The sequence below is a fragment of the Filicampus tigris genome, chromosome 21, assembly GCF_054856515.1.
Source record: "Filicampus tigris isolate MCC_2025a chromosome 21, RoL_Ftig_1.0, whole genome shotgun sequence".
Lineage (NCBI taxonomy): Eukaryota > Metazoa > Chordata > Actinopteri > Syngnathiformes > Syngnathidae > Filicampus > Filicampus tigris.
Window position 1 is genome coordinate 731,846 of NC_141237.1, and position 15,291 is coordinate 747,136.

Below are 15,291 nucleotides of genomic sequence, written 5' to 3' on the forward strand. Positions count from 1 at the left end.
TGACTTTTTCATACTATATCACAGTGTTTTTCAAACTCTATGTCTGCCGTGGGAAATTATCTAATTTGTGTGCCTGTGCGGTCTAGCGCCTGGCGGCGTAACCATGTCTTTACTACATTGTAGTACTCTTCCATACCAACAGGTTGCAGCAGCAGCAGCAGCAGGTAGCTAATTGTCTTTTTTTAGAGACAAGCGAATTAGTGAGCATGTTTATCCAAACAGGCCCATGTTTCACACTGAGTAAGTATCAATATGAAACATTATAAAATACTTTTTTCTTTGTGTGTATTTAATTCCTATTCAAGACGTTATAATATAACGTCATTCTTCAATGTTAAAAAATGCTTATATAAACAATCTAACACATATATTGTTAAAATAAGCTTCTTTTTTTTCCCACAATTTCAGCACGTGATGTGCCGCGGGATTTTTTCAATGAAATAAATGTGCCTCGACTTAAATGTCATCATTGACTAATGTATTACCTTATAGGAATACTTCATTGGTAATTAGAACAAAAATTGGCCTTTTTATCAGAGGTTGTTGGATATGTAATAATGGATGTCCTTCAATTGTGTCAATGTGCTTAAGGATGTAAAAGAACATAAAGAGTGTAGAAAGAAAAAATATATACAATATGGAGTCACTGCGCTGTTGAATTTGTTATGCGTATCTTGATCGTTTAACATGACCTTTCTGACTAATTTAATACACTGTCGTGAAAACTAACTTGAAACGTAAAAAAAACCCGACTAAAACTATCGCCTGAGTTCATACCTGACGAAACGTAGGTCATCCGAATTGAGTGCTTCCCGCCATTAGTGACTGAGGCTTCGTCCTTTCGCCAGCGGAGCGTTTTGCAGCAAGAGAACGTCACTACCCACAATTCCCCGCGTCCTTGTTTCTGTCATGTGATTCAAGTTAGAGCAGCAGCCGCAGTCTATAGCAAACAAGCATTACGCTTCCTATGTCGTGAGTTTTTTTGGTCATGTCAGGAACATAACGGTGCCGTTCCGGATTTCTAAGCAGGTTTCAAGACCGGGTGAGGTGTGAATATTGTGGGACAAGACGCGGCGTAACGATGGCGACAGTGGTGGAAGAGGTAAGGCTAGCATGCTAAGGTTAGCCTGCTAATGTTGTTGCCACGACTAAATAAACTGGTTTTAGCTTTAAATGTATATATTTTTTTTCTTGGCAGTTCTAGCCCCCAAATGCCTATAAGTGCTTCAAAGCTCCACTCTTATGTGTTTTACTCGTACTATGCGTCACCATGTCCATTGAGTATATTTGAGCAACTGCAAAAGTATTTCTGTATAATCAATATTTCTCTTCCATTTCTTCCCCCATTTTCTGTACCGCTTGTACATAGTACGCCGTACATAGGGTATACGTGCAGTTTGTTCAGCGCACTGTATTGTATAGCTCGATGGTGTCTCTAAAGTCTGGACACGTAAAAATGTACATTTTCCACATTTTATTAAGTTGGAAGAATAACAAATAATGTGATTTCCTACAAAGGAATAGTAATTATGTAATGTTTATGAACTATGCAATTAGGCTATTTAGATGCAATCTGGATTTCCTGGAGTGCCTTGTACTTATTGTGTAATATAACACAAGTTTAATCTAATTTAATCTGTGTTCCCCAAAACAGAGCAGACAACCAAGTGAGGAATTTACAGATGAATCTGAGGTAAGGTTCATCACATGACCAAACCCAGAAAACAGGTGAGCCATGACGGTCGTTATCTGAGCTCTGAGCAACTGTGATGTCATTTTCAGTCGACAACAAGTGGCAAAATGGCCGCCCCCTGAGATGGATCAAAAGGGTTGGATTTTGCTGCTTCAGTCATATTCCACAAATGCAATATCAATCTGAATGCTGTGTTTAGAGTGGGCGCGTATAAAACCTATTGTTGTATATTATCATAAAGTTGTTTTTTGACTTGACTCCACTTCAAGACAACATTTTAAAAGCCGGTAGAGGGTTTTATTTTATTTTCATCTTTTTGAGCGGTAATCGTGCCAACCGCAACGTCACGTTATCTTTAAATGCGCTTGAATTCATCCGAGAGGCTCTTTATTTACCTCGCAAGGTGCTGCTGTTTTGCTTAGCAATGCACACAACAATGCGGATCGACCACATCTAGTGGAACTTCAATTGCCGTTAACATAATGTAATGCTGATTTTAATTCCTTGCAGGAAACTTGATGCCACACTTAGGCAGTTTATGTGCCTCGCTAGGTGCTGCTGTTTTGGTTAGCAGCGGAGTTCAAGCACCAAATAAGAAGCACTATTGTTTAGCAGCATTTGGAAATATCATCATATGGCATTTATGACTCCTCTTCCTTGCTAAAAATGTGCAGGAGAGCAGCACAAGGGCCCATTTCCATGATCTCGCGTGAAATGCGACGACGGCATTTTCATTTTGTCGTAAGGAAGGAATGCATGCATTTGCTCTTCTCATAAAACAAACATAAAGTCTTCCGCTGGCACGATGCAGCACTTTCGGGCCTGTGCGTTACGGGCTGAATAGTACCCACAAGCGGCTTTATAAGCAATGCTGCATGCTGCACAGACAACTCCAACACAGTGCTGTCCCGCAGAGCCGGGGGGCGGGGTGGGGTGGGGGACTGACGGTGGGACAAGAGCGTGGAGAAAGTGTTATTTTCAAAAACAATCCTTTCCCACTCGACAATGCCATACCTCGGCTATTTCCTGTGTATTACGGTGGCGAGAGCTTTGATGCGGGGGCATTGGTCACGGGCTTCGCCACCATGTCAAATGAGAAAAAGCCAAACTATAACCCTCTGCGGAGAAACTACCCACTTTCAAACTTTTGCCATCTATCGCTGCCTGCGCCACAGGGTAAGACAATTCGCCCTCTTTTTCTTGGAAGTCACAGTTTTACAGTTCAAACCGATGACCACGTCCCTCGACCGTTCACGTCGCGGTCGTCATTTTGACTTCAAGGAGACGTATGCTGCATTTTGGGGACAATTTGCAGCAGCCTCACGACCCTTTCCCTCGTTATATCCCGCTTCATTTTTTGCAGATTTGATCATACTTATAGTGCAGATTATTTGCTACATTGCAGGATTTTGCGGGGATTATTTTGGCATCCAGACCTGCATAGTAATACGTGTGAGGCAGGAGGAACAAAGCAAAACAGAGAATGTCCAAAATTTGGGATCATTTCACACATAATCAAAGAAGCTAAAATGCAACGTGCCTTTCGGAAAGCCCGACTCACACAACTGCTCGTCTGCGGTAACATAAACATCTTTAGCTAATCGAATATAGCCTACCGCCGCTAGTTACAAACAATTGGTGGGTCAACACAGCCGCCGTTGCACTTTGAATCCTTTTCGAGAACAGAGGTAATCAAATATACTCAAGCTTGTTTTCACACACGACGTGCAGCTTGCCACCAGTGGTGCCGGTTTTGCCAGCTGGTTAACAGCCAGCCAACTCCACACTCTCATTCGCTGACTCCAGCTTCCTTCAACAGGCCAAACACATGCAGTCACTCGCAGTCCAGATACAACAGGACTGGAGAACGTGAGGATGGCAGCGCCAAGTGGACAAAAATATTACCTGCACCTCACATGCATATATTGTACCATGCACTATTGGCAAAAAGCAGCCCGATATGGAAGTCATGTTGAGGACATTGCTTGTCATGAATACGGTTTGAAGGCGCGTTGAAAGTGGCCAATCATCTAGCGCTTCTTCTTTGTTACCAAGGAGGAGGACAGCGAGGAGGAGCCCAAGCTGAAATATGAACGCCTCTCCAATGGCGTGACGGAAATCCTGCAGAGCGACGCAGCCAGCTGTATGACCGTGCACGACAAGGTAGCCGGGCGGGTCGCGCCTCGCCTCGCCTCTCCTCGCAAGGGCCTTTGCCCGGCACATTGTCGAGGCGTGTGCTTCACAGTCCGTCTCGTGGGGACATTCTTTTCTCACCTGCGCGCACGGCCGCTCCTCACAAGGAGACGCGCCAGACGCCATTGTCGGTTCCACTTTTCATTCCCGCTCGCTCGCCGGCGGTTGGCATCGCACGCGAGCCGTCAAGGTGTAGCTCTGTTTTCAATTAAATGTTCTTTTTCAAAACTAATGTAGTTGCACAACGTAGTTTTCATGCCGAGTGGTTACGTTTAAATTATTTTCTTTTATTTTCAAACAGTTTTGGAATTTATTTTGGTTTTATCTTTTATTATTTACAATGTCAGAGAAAAGTGAGAAAGAGTACGTTTGGAGAGCAAATTATCACCAACTATAGGACTGCAATTTTTATTTTATTCATTTTTTAATTACAATTTTTTTACCTGTATTTAATACATTAGTGCAATTATTTCTTTCTTTTATTTCATTTTGGTTGTCATTTTTTAAATGGATTTTTATTTTACTTATGTCTTTTAATAAATAATAACACTTTGTTTTGATTATTTTATTTTATTTCTAAGCTTCTTTGGCAGCTTCTCACAGTGGAATGAGTCTCGTTGTGCACGCCCACCTTCTGCGTGGTCACAGCTGCCCGCGTGGCCCCTCCAAAAAGCGTGAGCAGGCGCATGTGGCCTCATATTTTAAGCGTCTGAATGGGGATTTCCATTTGAACAATCCCTCATCCCAATAAATCCCTTTTAAAAGTTGCTGCGCCTCACAAGCCTCCAACCCTCCAATCCTTTTATTTATTTATTTATTTGTGTGTGTGTGTGTGTTTTTTATTTATTTATTTTATTTTATTTGGGAAGATTGCAGCGGGCTCTGTGTGACACGCTCAGCTGTGCCTGTAAATATAAGCATTTCATTATAGGCTGCACTCAAGCATGCTGCTGGGCCACATGCCGCCAGAGGTGTGTGGGTGTGTTGGAGGGGGTCAGGGCAGGGGGATTAGGCTGGGGTGCAAGAACACACACTTAAAGCCACACTTTTTTCCTTTTTTTTTTCCCCAGTGGCCACATGAAGCACTGAGGAGAAAAACTGACAAATGCTTGCAAATAATAGCTCTGTGCTTAGCTTAGTTTAGCAGCAAAAAGGGGAAGAGAAGTCAGACACGCGGTGCATTTATTATGCTGAAGCGTTTTAATTTAAGAAGAAGAAATGCTATTTCACACTCCCTGACTTAATAAAGAGCAATGGCAATTTCACACTTTTGCTCACTAACTCACCCAATCTGCACCCATACTCCTTTTTTAAAAAAAAAAAAAAACATTTAATCCCCTTCACCTACCCACAAACGCAAATGTGTTTCATATTTCAGAAATCTTGTATTTCTCTTGTTGAATTCCTACTGCTTTTTTTGTTGACAGTTTCTTGCTCTGGGGACACATTTTGGGAAGGTTTTCCTGTTGGACATCCAAGGAAATGTCACCCAGAAGTTTGAAATTGTGAGTAGGAGCCACAGTTTATGGAATAGATGCCTAAATCGAAGAATAATTCACATTGAAAACAGATGGGGTTTTTTTTCCATTTTTTTTGTAAATCTGATGCATGTAGAGGTGCAACAATTAAATTGAAATGAACAATGAAATGGTTATCTAATTAATGGACTACTATTTTGTTAATCATTTAATTGTTTTGAGCCATGACTGCCCATGAGTATTGTTGTAATAATATAACAATACTCACAGGCATATATTCTTTGTCCTTTGTGGAGAAGGGTGAACAATCTGTCTGTCTGTCTGTCTGTCTGTCTAAGACTGGCGCGCACACCAGAATGAGCGGCATCATGTGCCTCGTAGGACAAATTAGGACAAAAAGTGTTTCTTTCCAATTGTATTTGAGTATTTCATGACTGCACTTGATAAAGTATAATATTGTAGAATTCTGTTTTTCATCCACATTACAAACATTTGTTGTTTTTTGGGAGAGGCTGGAACAGCTTGATGGCATTTCATTCCTTTCAACGGGGAACGGTGATTTGGGATACAGCCATGTTTTTTTCTGTCCCCGTAGAGCTCGGTGAAGATCAACCAAATCAGCCTGGACGAGAGTGGCGAGCACGTGGGCATCTGCTCCGAGGATGGCAAGGTCGGACAACTTTCACCCGTGTGAGCACACAAGCGGCACGGAGCCGTTTTCCATCGGCACCCCTTATCTGCCGCCAAACTTTGTGCTAATACCGTGGGACTGAAATATGGAGCAGGTTTAAAGGCGCCAGTGTTAAACCTGCCGTTTCATCTCTGGAAATGATCTTCGACTGATGGTTATCGTCGTCAAGTGTTTGCCAGTCAAGATGCGCTCACGCTTGAGTTCAGGGGGCCCTTCTAATCCCCACAAATCTAACTTAATCCTTAATTGCCGCTGAGATGCCATCGGGATCTGGTGTTATTTCCCCCCCAGATGGCTGCGATGCACTAATGGCAACTCAGCGGTCCTCTTACAGCACACAAGAGGTGGCGGCAGCGTCCGAGATTAGCAAACTTCTGAAGCCCGCAGGGTTTTTTTCCCCCCCGGAATCAAGGTGTGCACTAATTGGCGACCTGGTGGAACAAATCAAAGTCGGGTTTTCCGCAGTTCTTCCCCGAAGGTCCGGGCTAGTTGCAGAGGCGGCAATTAAAGCGGAGGCGTTGAGTTATTCACCTTTTGTTGCTGCTTGTTGCAGGTGCAAGTGTTTGGCCTCTACACAAGAGAAGGCTTCCACGAGAACTTTGATTGTCCCATAAAAGTAAGTAACAGATGCCCTGTGCAAAAGAAAATTGGATTGCCCTCAAAACTCACTTTCATCCAAATGCTATCTGGCCTCTTATATACCTCTCATGCCAACTGTCCAGCTGGTAAATTGCCAGCGCCGTTCTGCGTTGCTACCTGTCAACAGAGCAAGGACACGCAGGAAAAGGCGGCATAGACGGCGGGCAATGTGAAAGGGCTGTCAAACAGCTGTTAGGCGTCAGAAGCCGCAAAAATTGCTATCGCCCCGCTTCAGTCATCCCCCTCCGCCGCGGGGGTTACGTTCCGCAAAACACCGGTACGTGAAATCAATATCAACAATAAGGGAAATCAGCAATATCTAGCCATATTTTTATAGCAGTTGCGGCATTGTTTTTCTTCAAACAAGACAAGCACATTCCAACACACACCCATATATGCACTGTGAGAGAGAGCAAGAGCAATGGATAACACCAAAATATTGTACAAACGGTTACAGTGTACGGATCCCTCCTTGGTTGCCTTTTTTTTTTGTTTTTGTTTTTTTGTAAAGCAGGATTAAAGTGGATTTGAAGTTTTCAGTAATCTTCCGTAAAAACTAACAAATACTTCCTGTCATAAATTGTCACGTATCTTATTATCGGATTGTGGGAATCCGGGAAAAAAAAATGCATGTACCGGTACGCCGCCTTGACTGAGTTCTGTGTTGATTTGATGATCTTCTGGATGAATGAAACAAAAATTCCAACTCCAAACTCCTGTGTAAGACCTCAAACAGTGGAGAGCATCTCCAATATGTATTTCCTCTCATCCACATGTGGAAATACGTTTTATTCATGTGGTCTATTTCCCTAACTGGAATATTGCAAAGCATCAATCCCATTTCACTTTCCCCAATGCTAACAGTGTCATCTGTCCTGCTAGGTGGTGGCGTTACACCCCCACTTCTCCAGATCCAACTACAAGCAGTTTGTCACCGGCGGCAACAAGGTAGCTTTGAAGAGAATTTTGAACCCCTCATTTACCCGTTCACTACTTATTTATTTTGGGGACCTTTCATTCTCAAGTCCATCATTCATAGTACATGCTGGCTACGGCTCAAGGAGACCATCTTTCTTTGTCCGACTGCTGTGGAAAAGAGGACGAAGAAGGAGAAGAAAAAAAAAAAAAGGCCTTTTCTGTCTCTCTGGAGTGCTCTCGGGAGAGCGGCCCATTTTCACAAAGTGCCGTCCAGCAATGCCAGACATTTCCGCGCAAGAGAGTGCATCATTATACAGTTGCCACTCAGTGCTGCCTTGACTTCCGAGTTCTATCTTTGTGTTGCGGGCCAAAATGTGAGTTAAGAGAGAACTTGTCGCTCGACTCAAAAGTGAAAAACGAACGGAGCAGTTAGGGTAATGTGATGATGCCCTTGCATGCGGGCAAGGCGAGCCACACTCACAAGGCACTTTGATGTTGAACCAAACAAACAACAACACTCGCACGGAGCTGCTGTAAGCCACGGCTCACGCCCAGACGCTCACGCACGGACTGACCGGCTGAGCGTTTGTTGTCTCTTGGCTCTTTCATTGTTATTTACAATTTTTTTTCATTTGGGGCTGCAATGGAATAATGGCATTTCAATGGACAAATTTGATTTGATGTATGAGAAAATGAACCTTTGCTCTAGTTTGAAGGTCTTTCAAACAGGTGTACCTAATGTTGTGGCCCCTGAGTCGATGTAATAATGCCATGGATTATTTTTAGATCAAGCGCACTGACATTTATACAGCAAGCAACATTTCTTTCCCGTCATTGTTAGCATGAAGCTTTGCCATTTTCTTTGAATCGCCGCCGATATCTCTTGCTGAAGGACTCGGCCAGGTGCCTGCCTCGGAAATCAATGCGCCTCGGCGGGAGACGCGTCCCGTTCCAGAGCAAAATTCAATTTTTGCTTGCGCCGTTCTTTTGTCGCGCCGTCTCTTGGCGGGCCCAAGCCATTATCGGTGGCCGCCTCTCGGCCTTCTCGCTGATATTGTGAAGCTTTTCTGTCACTTCAGTATGCGACACATTACATTACCTCGGGCCTATCAGACACTCGCACAAATGAGGAATGATCAGTTGCTAACATTTACCAAGACCTGACAACAGAAAGCACTGAGGTAGATAGATTTGACAAATGGGTCATTTTCATTAAAAAAAAAATAAAAGCTTCTAATTGAGCTTTTTTCTTCTTTCCACGCCGCCCTTATTTTCTGTGTTCATGTGCCCCATGCTGCAACAGCCACGCTTATTGTTCACCGTGCACTTTATGAAATAGTCAGCCAACAAAGGTTCCCCTGCAGGAAGAACGCCTCTAATCTACTGTGCATGCACTGCCCTCTACTGGTTGCATGGCGCCACTGCTCCACATCCTTCACTGACCCGTTTCTTGCGGCCTTTCCTTGAAGCTTCTCTTGTACGAGCGCAACTGGATGAACCGCTGGAAGACGTCCCTGCTGCACGAAGGCGAAGGCACCATCACCAACGTCCAGTGGAGAAGCAACCTCATCGCGTGGGCCAACAACGTGGTACGCAGCCGGCCTGGGGCGCATCCGCGGTCGTCTCGCCGGATTGAGACTTGACGCCGTTTGTTTCTTCTTAGGGCGTCAAAATCTACGACATCAGCACAAAGCAGCGTATCACCAACGTGCTGCGCGACAACGTCAGCCTGAGGCCCGACATGTACCCGTGCAGTCTGTGTTGGAAGGACAACAGCACCCTCATCGTGGGCTGGGGCACCTCCATCAAGGTTTGCCGTTTTAGCTTGGCTTTATCAAACCGCTTTTGTGTCATTGGACCTCCTCCTTTTGTAGATTTGTGTCGTCAAGGAGCGACACCCCACGGAAATGAGGGACCTGCCCAGTCGTTACGTGGAAATAGGTACGGAAAACTTCTGCCATTTCACAATATACGAAGGAATCCATGTTTTCTTTGTAGGAAAGTGCAACGTCAGTCAGGGGACAATCGACAGACTATTAGTAATCGGGGTAACAGTAGTATGTCATGATGACGTTTTTTGGGGGGTTTTCGGATGCTCAAATAAACGACATAAGACGTTCAAGACGTCCTTATTTGACCCTCGCTCTGAGTTTGTACAGTTGCTCATGCCGTCGTTGACGTGATGGCAATTTGAATGGAATCCTGTTTGCGCTGTGCAGTTTCCGCCTTTGAGACGGAGTTCTTCATCAGCGGGCTGGCGCCGCTGGCTGATCAGCTGGTCACCTTGTTCTTTGTGAAGGAGAACCCTGAGCACATGGTAAGCAAAACCCAAAAGGACTCGGGACCACCTTTTCTAACGCTTGTTCCGGGGCCAGGACGTGGAGTTCCTGGCGCGGCCTCGTCTCGACATCATCCAGCCTCTGCCCGAGTCGTGCGAGGAGATCTCGTCGGATGCCCTGACCGTGCGCAACTACCAGGAGAACGAGTGCCGCGACTACCGTCTCGGTGAGACTGCCGCAGCAGCAAGTCCTCCAAGTCTTTGTGCTGTGATTGTTAGGCTCTCACTCTCACAACGTCCAGAGTGCAAATGAATGGCGCTTGTGCAAAGACACCGAGGGCTAATCCAACCATATCTTAACCCCGCAGATATACTTCTTTCTTGAAATGGCTCTGCCTTAAGATGAGTCCGTGTAGCTCGGTGCTAATGGAAAACGCAATCGACATGCGAACGCTTAGCATTGGTGTTCAGAGTTTTGGAAGTAGGCATATATTCGTTATCCCCTTTGAAAAATGACTAACAGCACAGCGTCTTAGTGAGTCACTTCCAGTAGTATCTCAAAGTACCTTTCTCCTTCCTTTTGGTCTGCATTCTACTGCCTCCCGGTGGCCAAGGCGGGCAAACCAGAAGGAAGGGCACAATGACTTGGGCTGCAGCATGAAATCATGATGCACAAACATTTAACACTCATTGTAATTGTTACTCTGCTGTTTTGAAGAAGTTCAATATTTTGAAGGAGTTCAAGTCGTATCTAGCGCAGCACCGTGCTTTGTCAGCCGGCGAGCTGGAAAACAAAGTTGTCCTCCAATGTGTTGTGGCGAGCAGAGCATTCGGAGGGCGAGTCGCTGTTCTACATCGTCAGCCCCAAAGACGTGGTGGTGGCCAAGGAGCGCGACCAGGACGACCACATCGACTGGCTGCTGGACAAGAAGAAGTACGAGGAGGCGCTGATGGCCGCCGAGATCAGCTTCAAAAACATCAAGCGGCACGACGTGCAGAAGATCGGCATGGCCTACATCAACCACCTGGTGGAGAAGGGCGACTACGACGGCGCCGCCAGGTTGCGCTTCATACTACCCGCTGGCTCGCTTCATTAGGTTCACCTGCGCGCTCGCAGAAGATCCCGACAGCTGCTTTGGAGGACCCGATGGAACCTGAAGGCGTCGGGAGCCTTGTCGAGCACCGTTACGCTTTGCACGTGTGCCTAATGAAGGAGTCACGCAGTAGATTTTCAGCACCGTAGCAGCCCAGTATTTCTCTTTCTTTCTTTCTTCCTTCTTTTTGTGAGCTTCCCCCCTCCTTTGCTCTTTTTTTTTTTTTTTCCCCAACATTTTTTTCTCTTGTCTTTGTATCACTTTCATTTGGCGCTATTCTTTTTTTTATTGTCATGTCTCTTTCCTTTTTTTTTTTTTTTTTTTTACTTTTCAGTTTGTTTTGAGTGTTTTATTTTCTTTCTGTGTCACTTTCACAAGTATTTTCTTTCTTTTCCGTATTTTACTTTTTTTTTTTCTTTTTTTCAAATGATAAACCTGATCATCTCACGGCATACAAGTTGACATGGTCTTACCATTTCTGCGATTGTTATACTTTTTCTTCTTCTCACATCTCACAACCACGTGTGTGCCATGTATGTTTGCATAATACTGTACAAAGTTTTCTCATGCAGGAAGTGCCAAAAGATTCTTGGCAAAAATATGGAACTGTGGGAAAATGAGGTGTACAGATTCAAGACCATCGGACAACTGAAGGTAAGTCCCGACGAATCGCCGACAAATGTCGTTGAGGTCGGTTTTCAAATTGCTTCAAATTGCCATGTTGACTTTTGATTGTAGGCCATCAGTCAGTATTTACCCAGAGGCGACCTGCGTCTTCGGCCGGCCATCTACGAAATGATCTTGCATGAATTCCTCAAAACCGACTATGAGGTACTTCAAGTCGAATTGTTGAGCATTCAAACCTCTCAAGTCCTCAAAGTGCCTTTCCTCCGTGTGCCCGCTCAGGGTTTCGCCACGTTGATCCGGGAGTGGCCGGGCGAGCTTTACAACAACATGGCCATTGTGCAGGCCGTCACCGACCACCTGAGCAAAAAGCCCATGAACGCCACCCTGCTCACCACGCTGGCCGAGCTGTGAGTGGCCATATTTGGACGGCTTTTTTAAAAAAAAAAAAAAAATTTATTCGAATTTTGCCTGCAACATGTGGAAATTTTACAGTGATTTACAGGAGTCAAAGAGAGATTACAGGAGTTGGTGGAAATGAAAGTGAAACTTGAAAATTATATATTAGCCAAGGACAAATTGAATGTATTTATTCTATTTTTGTATTCTCTTTGCAGTCTTGGTGCCAGCCGCCAGTGTAATGAAACAATCAAATAACTTGTCTTTTGTTGTCCTTTTTTGTTTGTTTGGTTTTTTTTGCCTGCAGCTACACTTACGACCAGCGCTACGACCGCGCGCTGGAGATCTACCTGCGTCTGCGCCACAAAGACGTTTACCAGCTCATCCACAAGCACAACCTCTTCTCCTCCATCGAAGACAAGATCGTGCTCCTCATGGATTTTGACAAAGAGGTTGGTCTAGCATCCCGCGTCACCACGGCGACTGTGGCCTTATGGATCTTTTTATGTGTGTGTGGGCATGCAGAAAGCTGTGGACATGCTTCTGGACAATGAAGACAAAATATCAGTGAGTGTGACATCACATTCCTCATTTGTAAGGCTGATTATGATGCTCACTAATTGTTTGTTTCCCTCTTTCTTTAGATAGACAGAGTGGTGGAGGAATTGGCAGCCAGGCCTGAGCTTCTTCATGTGGTCAGTTGACATCCCTCCTCCTCCTGCTGTTGTTGTTGTTGTTGTTGTTGTTGATGTTGATGTTGATGTTGAGTTGGCTCAAATAAGTATTTGAATGTTTCTCCTGATTCCACCGGGCAGTACCTCCACAAACTGTTCAAGCGGGACCACCACAAAGGCCAGAAGTACCACGAAAAGCAAATTGGCTTGTATGCCGAATTTGACCGTCCCAATTTGCTGCCTTTCCTGAGGGACAGCACACACTGTCCGCTGGAGAAGGTACTCGTCCTCTTAACACTTTGACGTCTATTGTCGCGAACATGGCAAACATCTCAACGTCTACTGTAAACAAGTGAAGTCTAGTAATATTTGCCCTTTTTTTTCCTAAAATAGGGCACTTTAAATGTATTTTTTTATTCAATTAATTTACCCTTCTCTAACAATCATATTTGAATATCGCTCATTGTTTTATTATAAAATAATAAAAACATGTTTTGCTTCATTTGAAGTGTTTAAGTGGGGTTTTTTTGTACATATTTGTTTGTCTATTTTTGTAACAATTTTTGGAGTGGCCACCACTGAGCTAGCAGATTCCTCTTGCAGGCTCTGGAAGTTTGCCAGCAGAGGCACTTTGTGGAGGAGACCGTCTTTCTGCTCAGTAAGAATCAATCTTGAACTTGACTTTACCGCGTCCGCGCCGCAATCGATTTAATGCGAGTGCCTCGGCAGGCCGGATGGGGAACTGCAGACGGGCGCTGCAGATGATCATGAAGGAGCTGGAGGATGTGGACAAGGCCATCGAGTTTGCCAAGGAGCAGGACGACGCCGAACTGTGGGAGGATCTCATCACCTACTCCATCGACAAGCCGCGTGAGAGCGTCGACTTGGATTTCACGCCCTTTGCTTTCGTTTTGCCTGATGACTTTCACACAGTTTTCTTTTGGTTCTGCGTCTCCAGCGTTCATCACGGGCCTGCTGAACAACATCGGCACGCACGTGGACCCCATTCTGCTGATCCATCGCATCAAGGAGGGCATGGAGATCCCCGACCTGAGGGATTCCCTCGTCAAGATTCTCCACGACTACAACTTGCAGGTTTATTTATGCTCACATTTGCTAGTTACTTACACAACAATGATCTTTTGGTTAGTTGAACATGGCTAGGTTAATATAAGTCAAATCTCAACTCAATTGCAGCATTATGCCATTGATATTAAACATTGTATTTACATGTATTTCAGTCTATGAAAAAAAAGAATATAGTGCAGTATGTATGTTTCACCTGCCTGATTAACGTGTTTCGTTTCTATCTACTCCAAAAAAAAAAGTGATAGTGGCAACATTTTTTTTCAAATGTTCTCTGAATATTATTAACTCATTAATTTTCAGACCATTTTTTACGCTAACGTTTGAAAAAAATCTGATAAAAAATATAAATAGGTTCCTGGGTTTGAATGGCTGGACTGTGAAAAAAGCCATATACTGGAAATATGTCTTTTTGGTTGAATGAGTTAACAATAATATTTTTCATTCAAGAGATGGTGAAAAAAAATCCTTTCAGCGTGCTGCGTTTCCTCCTCCCCAACAGATTATGCTACGCGAGGGATGTAAGAAGATTCTGGTGGCCGACTCGCTGTCGCTGCTGCAGAAGATGCATCGCACGCAGAGCAGAGGCATCGTGGTGGACGGTCGGTGCACTGTTTGGGGTGCTGTTTTCTACGGCCCGACCGATTCAGCGGTTTATCGTCCGATTTGAGCCCTTTTATTGTATAATATTGAAACAAAATATTGAAACTCATATTTATACTTTTGTGGGCTTTTCTTTGCAGAGGAGAACATTTGTGAATCGTGCCATGTGATGATTTTACCCTCAGGTATGTCACATGGGAACTTTTTACCTTTCAGTTATTTCTAGCTTATAATACAGTGGATGGAAAAAGTCTAAACATCCCTGTTCAAAGGATTTCAAAACCTTTTCCGTCATTAGTGTGACCTAAAACCTGTACTATTTAACAGAACCAAAAGGGAAATCATTATTATGAAATCTTAAATGGGAGTCGGCACACACGTGCCACCATTTAAAATGCTTCTGATTAACCACAAATAAAGTTCAACTCTTCATCTTGGTCGCATGTTTTTCTATCACAAAAACCTGGCATTTGAACAGGGTGTGTAGACTTTTTATATCCACTGTGTACTCTGTTTTTCAGACATGGCCAAAGCTTTCAGCGTGGTGGTGTTCCACTGCAGACACATGTTTCACAAGGAATGTTTACCCTCCATGGGAACGGTTAGAAATATTAAAATCATACTTATCCAGCATGAAATTTTCCACCTAATATTCTTTTCTTTTTGGGGGGCGGGGGCTAGACTCCTGGAGTGCAGTTTTGCAACATCTGCAGCGCAAAGAGGCGTGGGCCAGGAAGCGGCATCTTGGAGATGAAAACATAATTTATTTATTTTTTAAAAACCATCAAAAACACCATTCTACTCGCCTGAAATAATCAAATAAAGCCTAATTTAAAAAAAAAGGGTTTATTGTTTGTTGTTGAGGATTATATACAGCACTGCATTTTTTAAGATCATTTGTGAGTGCAGGGTGGTGGACTA

The 15,291-nt window shown here is 44.1% G+C and overlaps 2 protein-coding genes across 3 annotated transcripts in view; one reads left to right on the forward strand and one right to left on the reverse strand.

Annotated features, from left to right (window-relative positions):
* pou6f2 (POU class 6 homeobox 2) overlaps positions 1–886 on the reverse strand; it is a 67,094-nt gene extending 66,208 nt beyond the window's left edge. For both annotated transcript variants that reach the window (XM_086020950.1, XM_086020948.1), the window contains exon 1: positions 778–886. The gene's annotated coding sequence lies outside the window, so the exon portion shown is untranslated. The remainder of the gene's footprint in view (positions 1–777) is intronic.
* Positions 883–15,219, forward strand: vps41 (VPS41 subunit of HOPS complex). Its single transcript, XM_086020947.1, has 27 exons — positions 883–1,102; positions 1,655–1,693; positions 3,749–3,856; positions 5,314–5,391; positions 5,960–6,034; positions 6,609–6,671; positions 7,577–7,642; positions 9,082–9,201; positions 9,276–9,422; positions 9,487–9,553; positions 9,832–9,929; positions 9,988–10,117; positions 10,716–10,950; positions 11,557–11,638; positions 11,723–11,815; positions 11,891–12,018; positions 12,315–12,459; positions 12,533–12,574; positions 12,652–12,702; positions 12,823–12,960; positions 13,285–13,339; positions 13,411–13,551; positions 13,640–13,776; positions 14,270–14,369; positions 14,511–14,555; positions 14,892–14,971; positions 15,052–15,219. Exons 1-27 carry the CDS (start codon positions 1,082–1,084, stop codon positions 15,130–15,132), a joined length of 2,565 nt encoding a protein of 854 aa, XP_085877073.1. The 5' UTR covers positions 883–1,081; the 3' UTR covers positions 15,133–15,219.
* Positions 15,220–15,291: the final 72 nt, after the last annotated feature.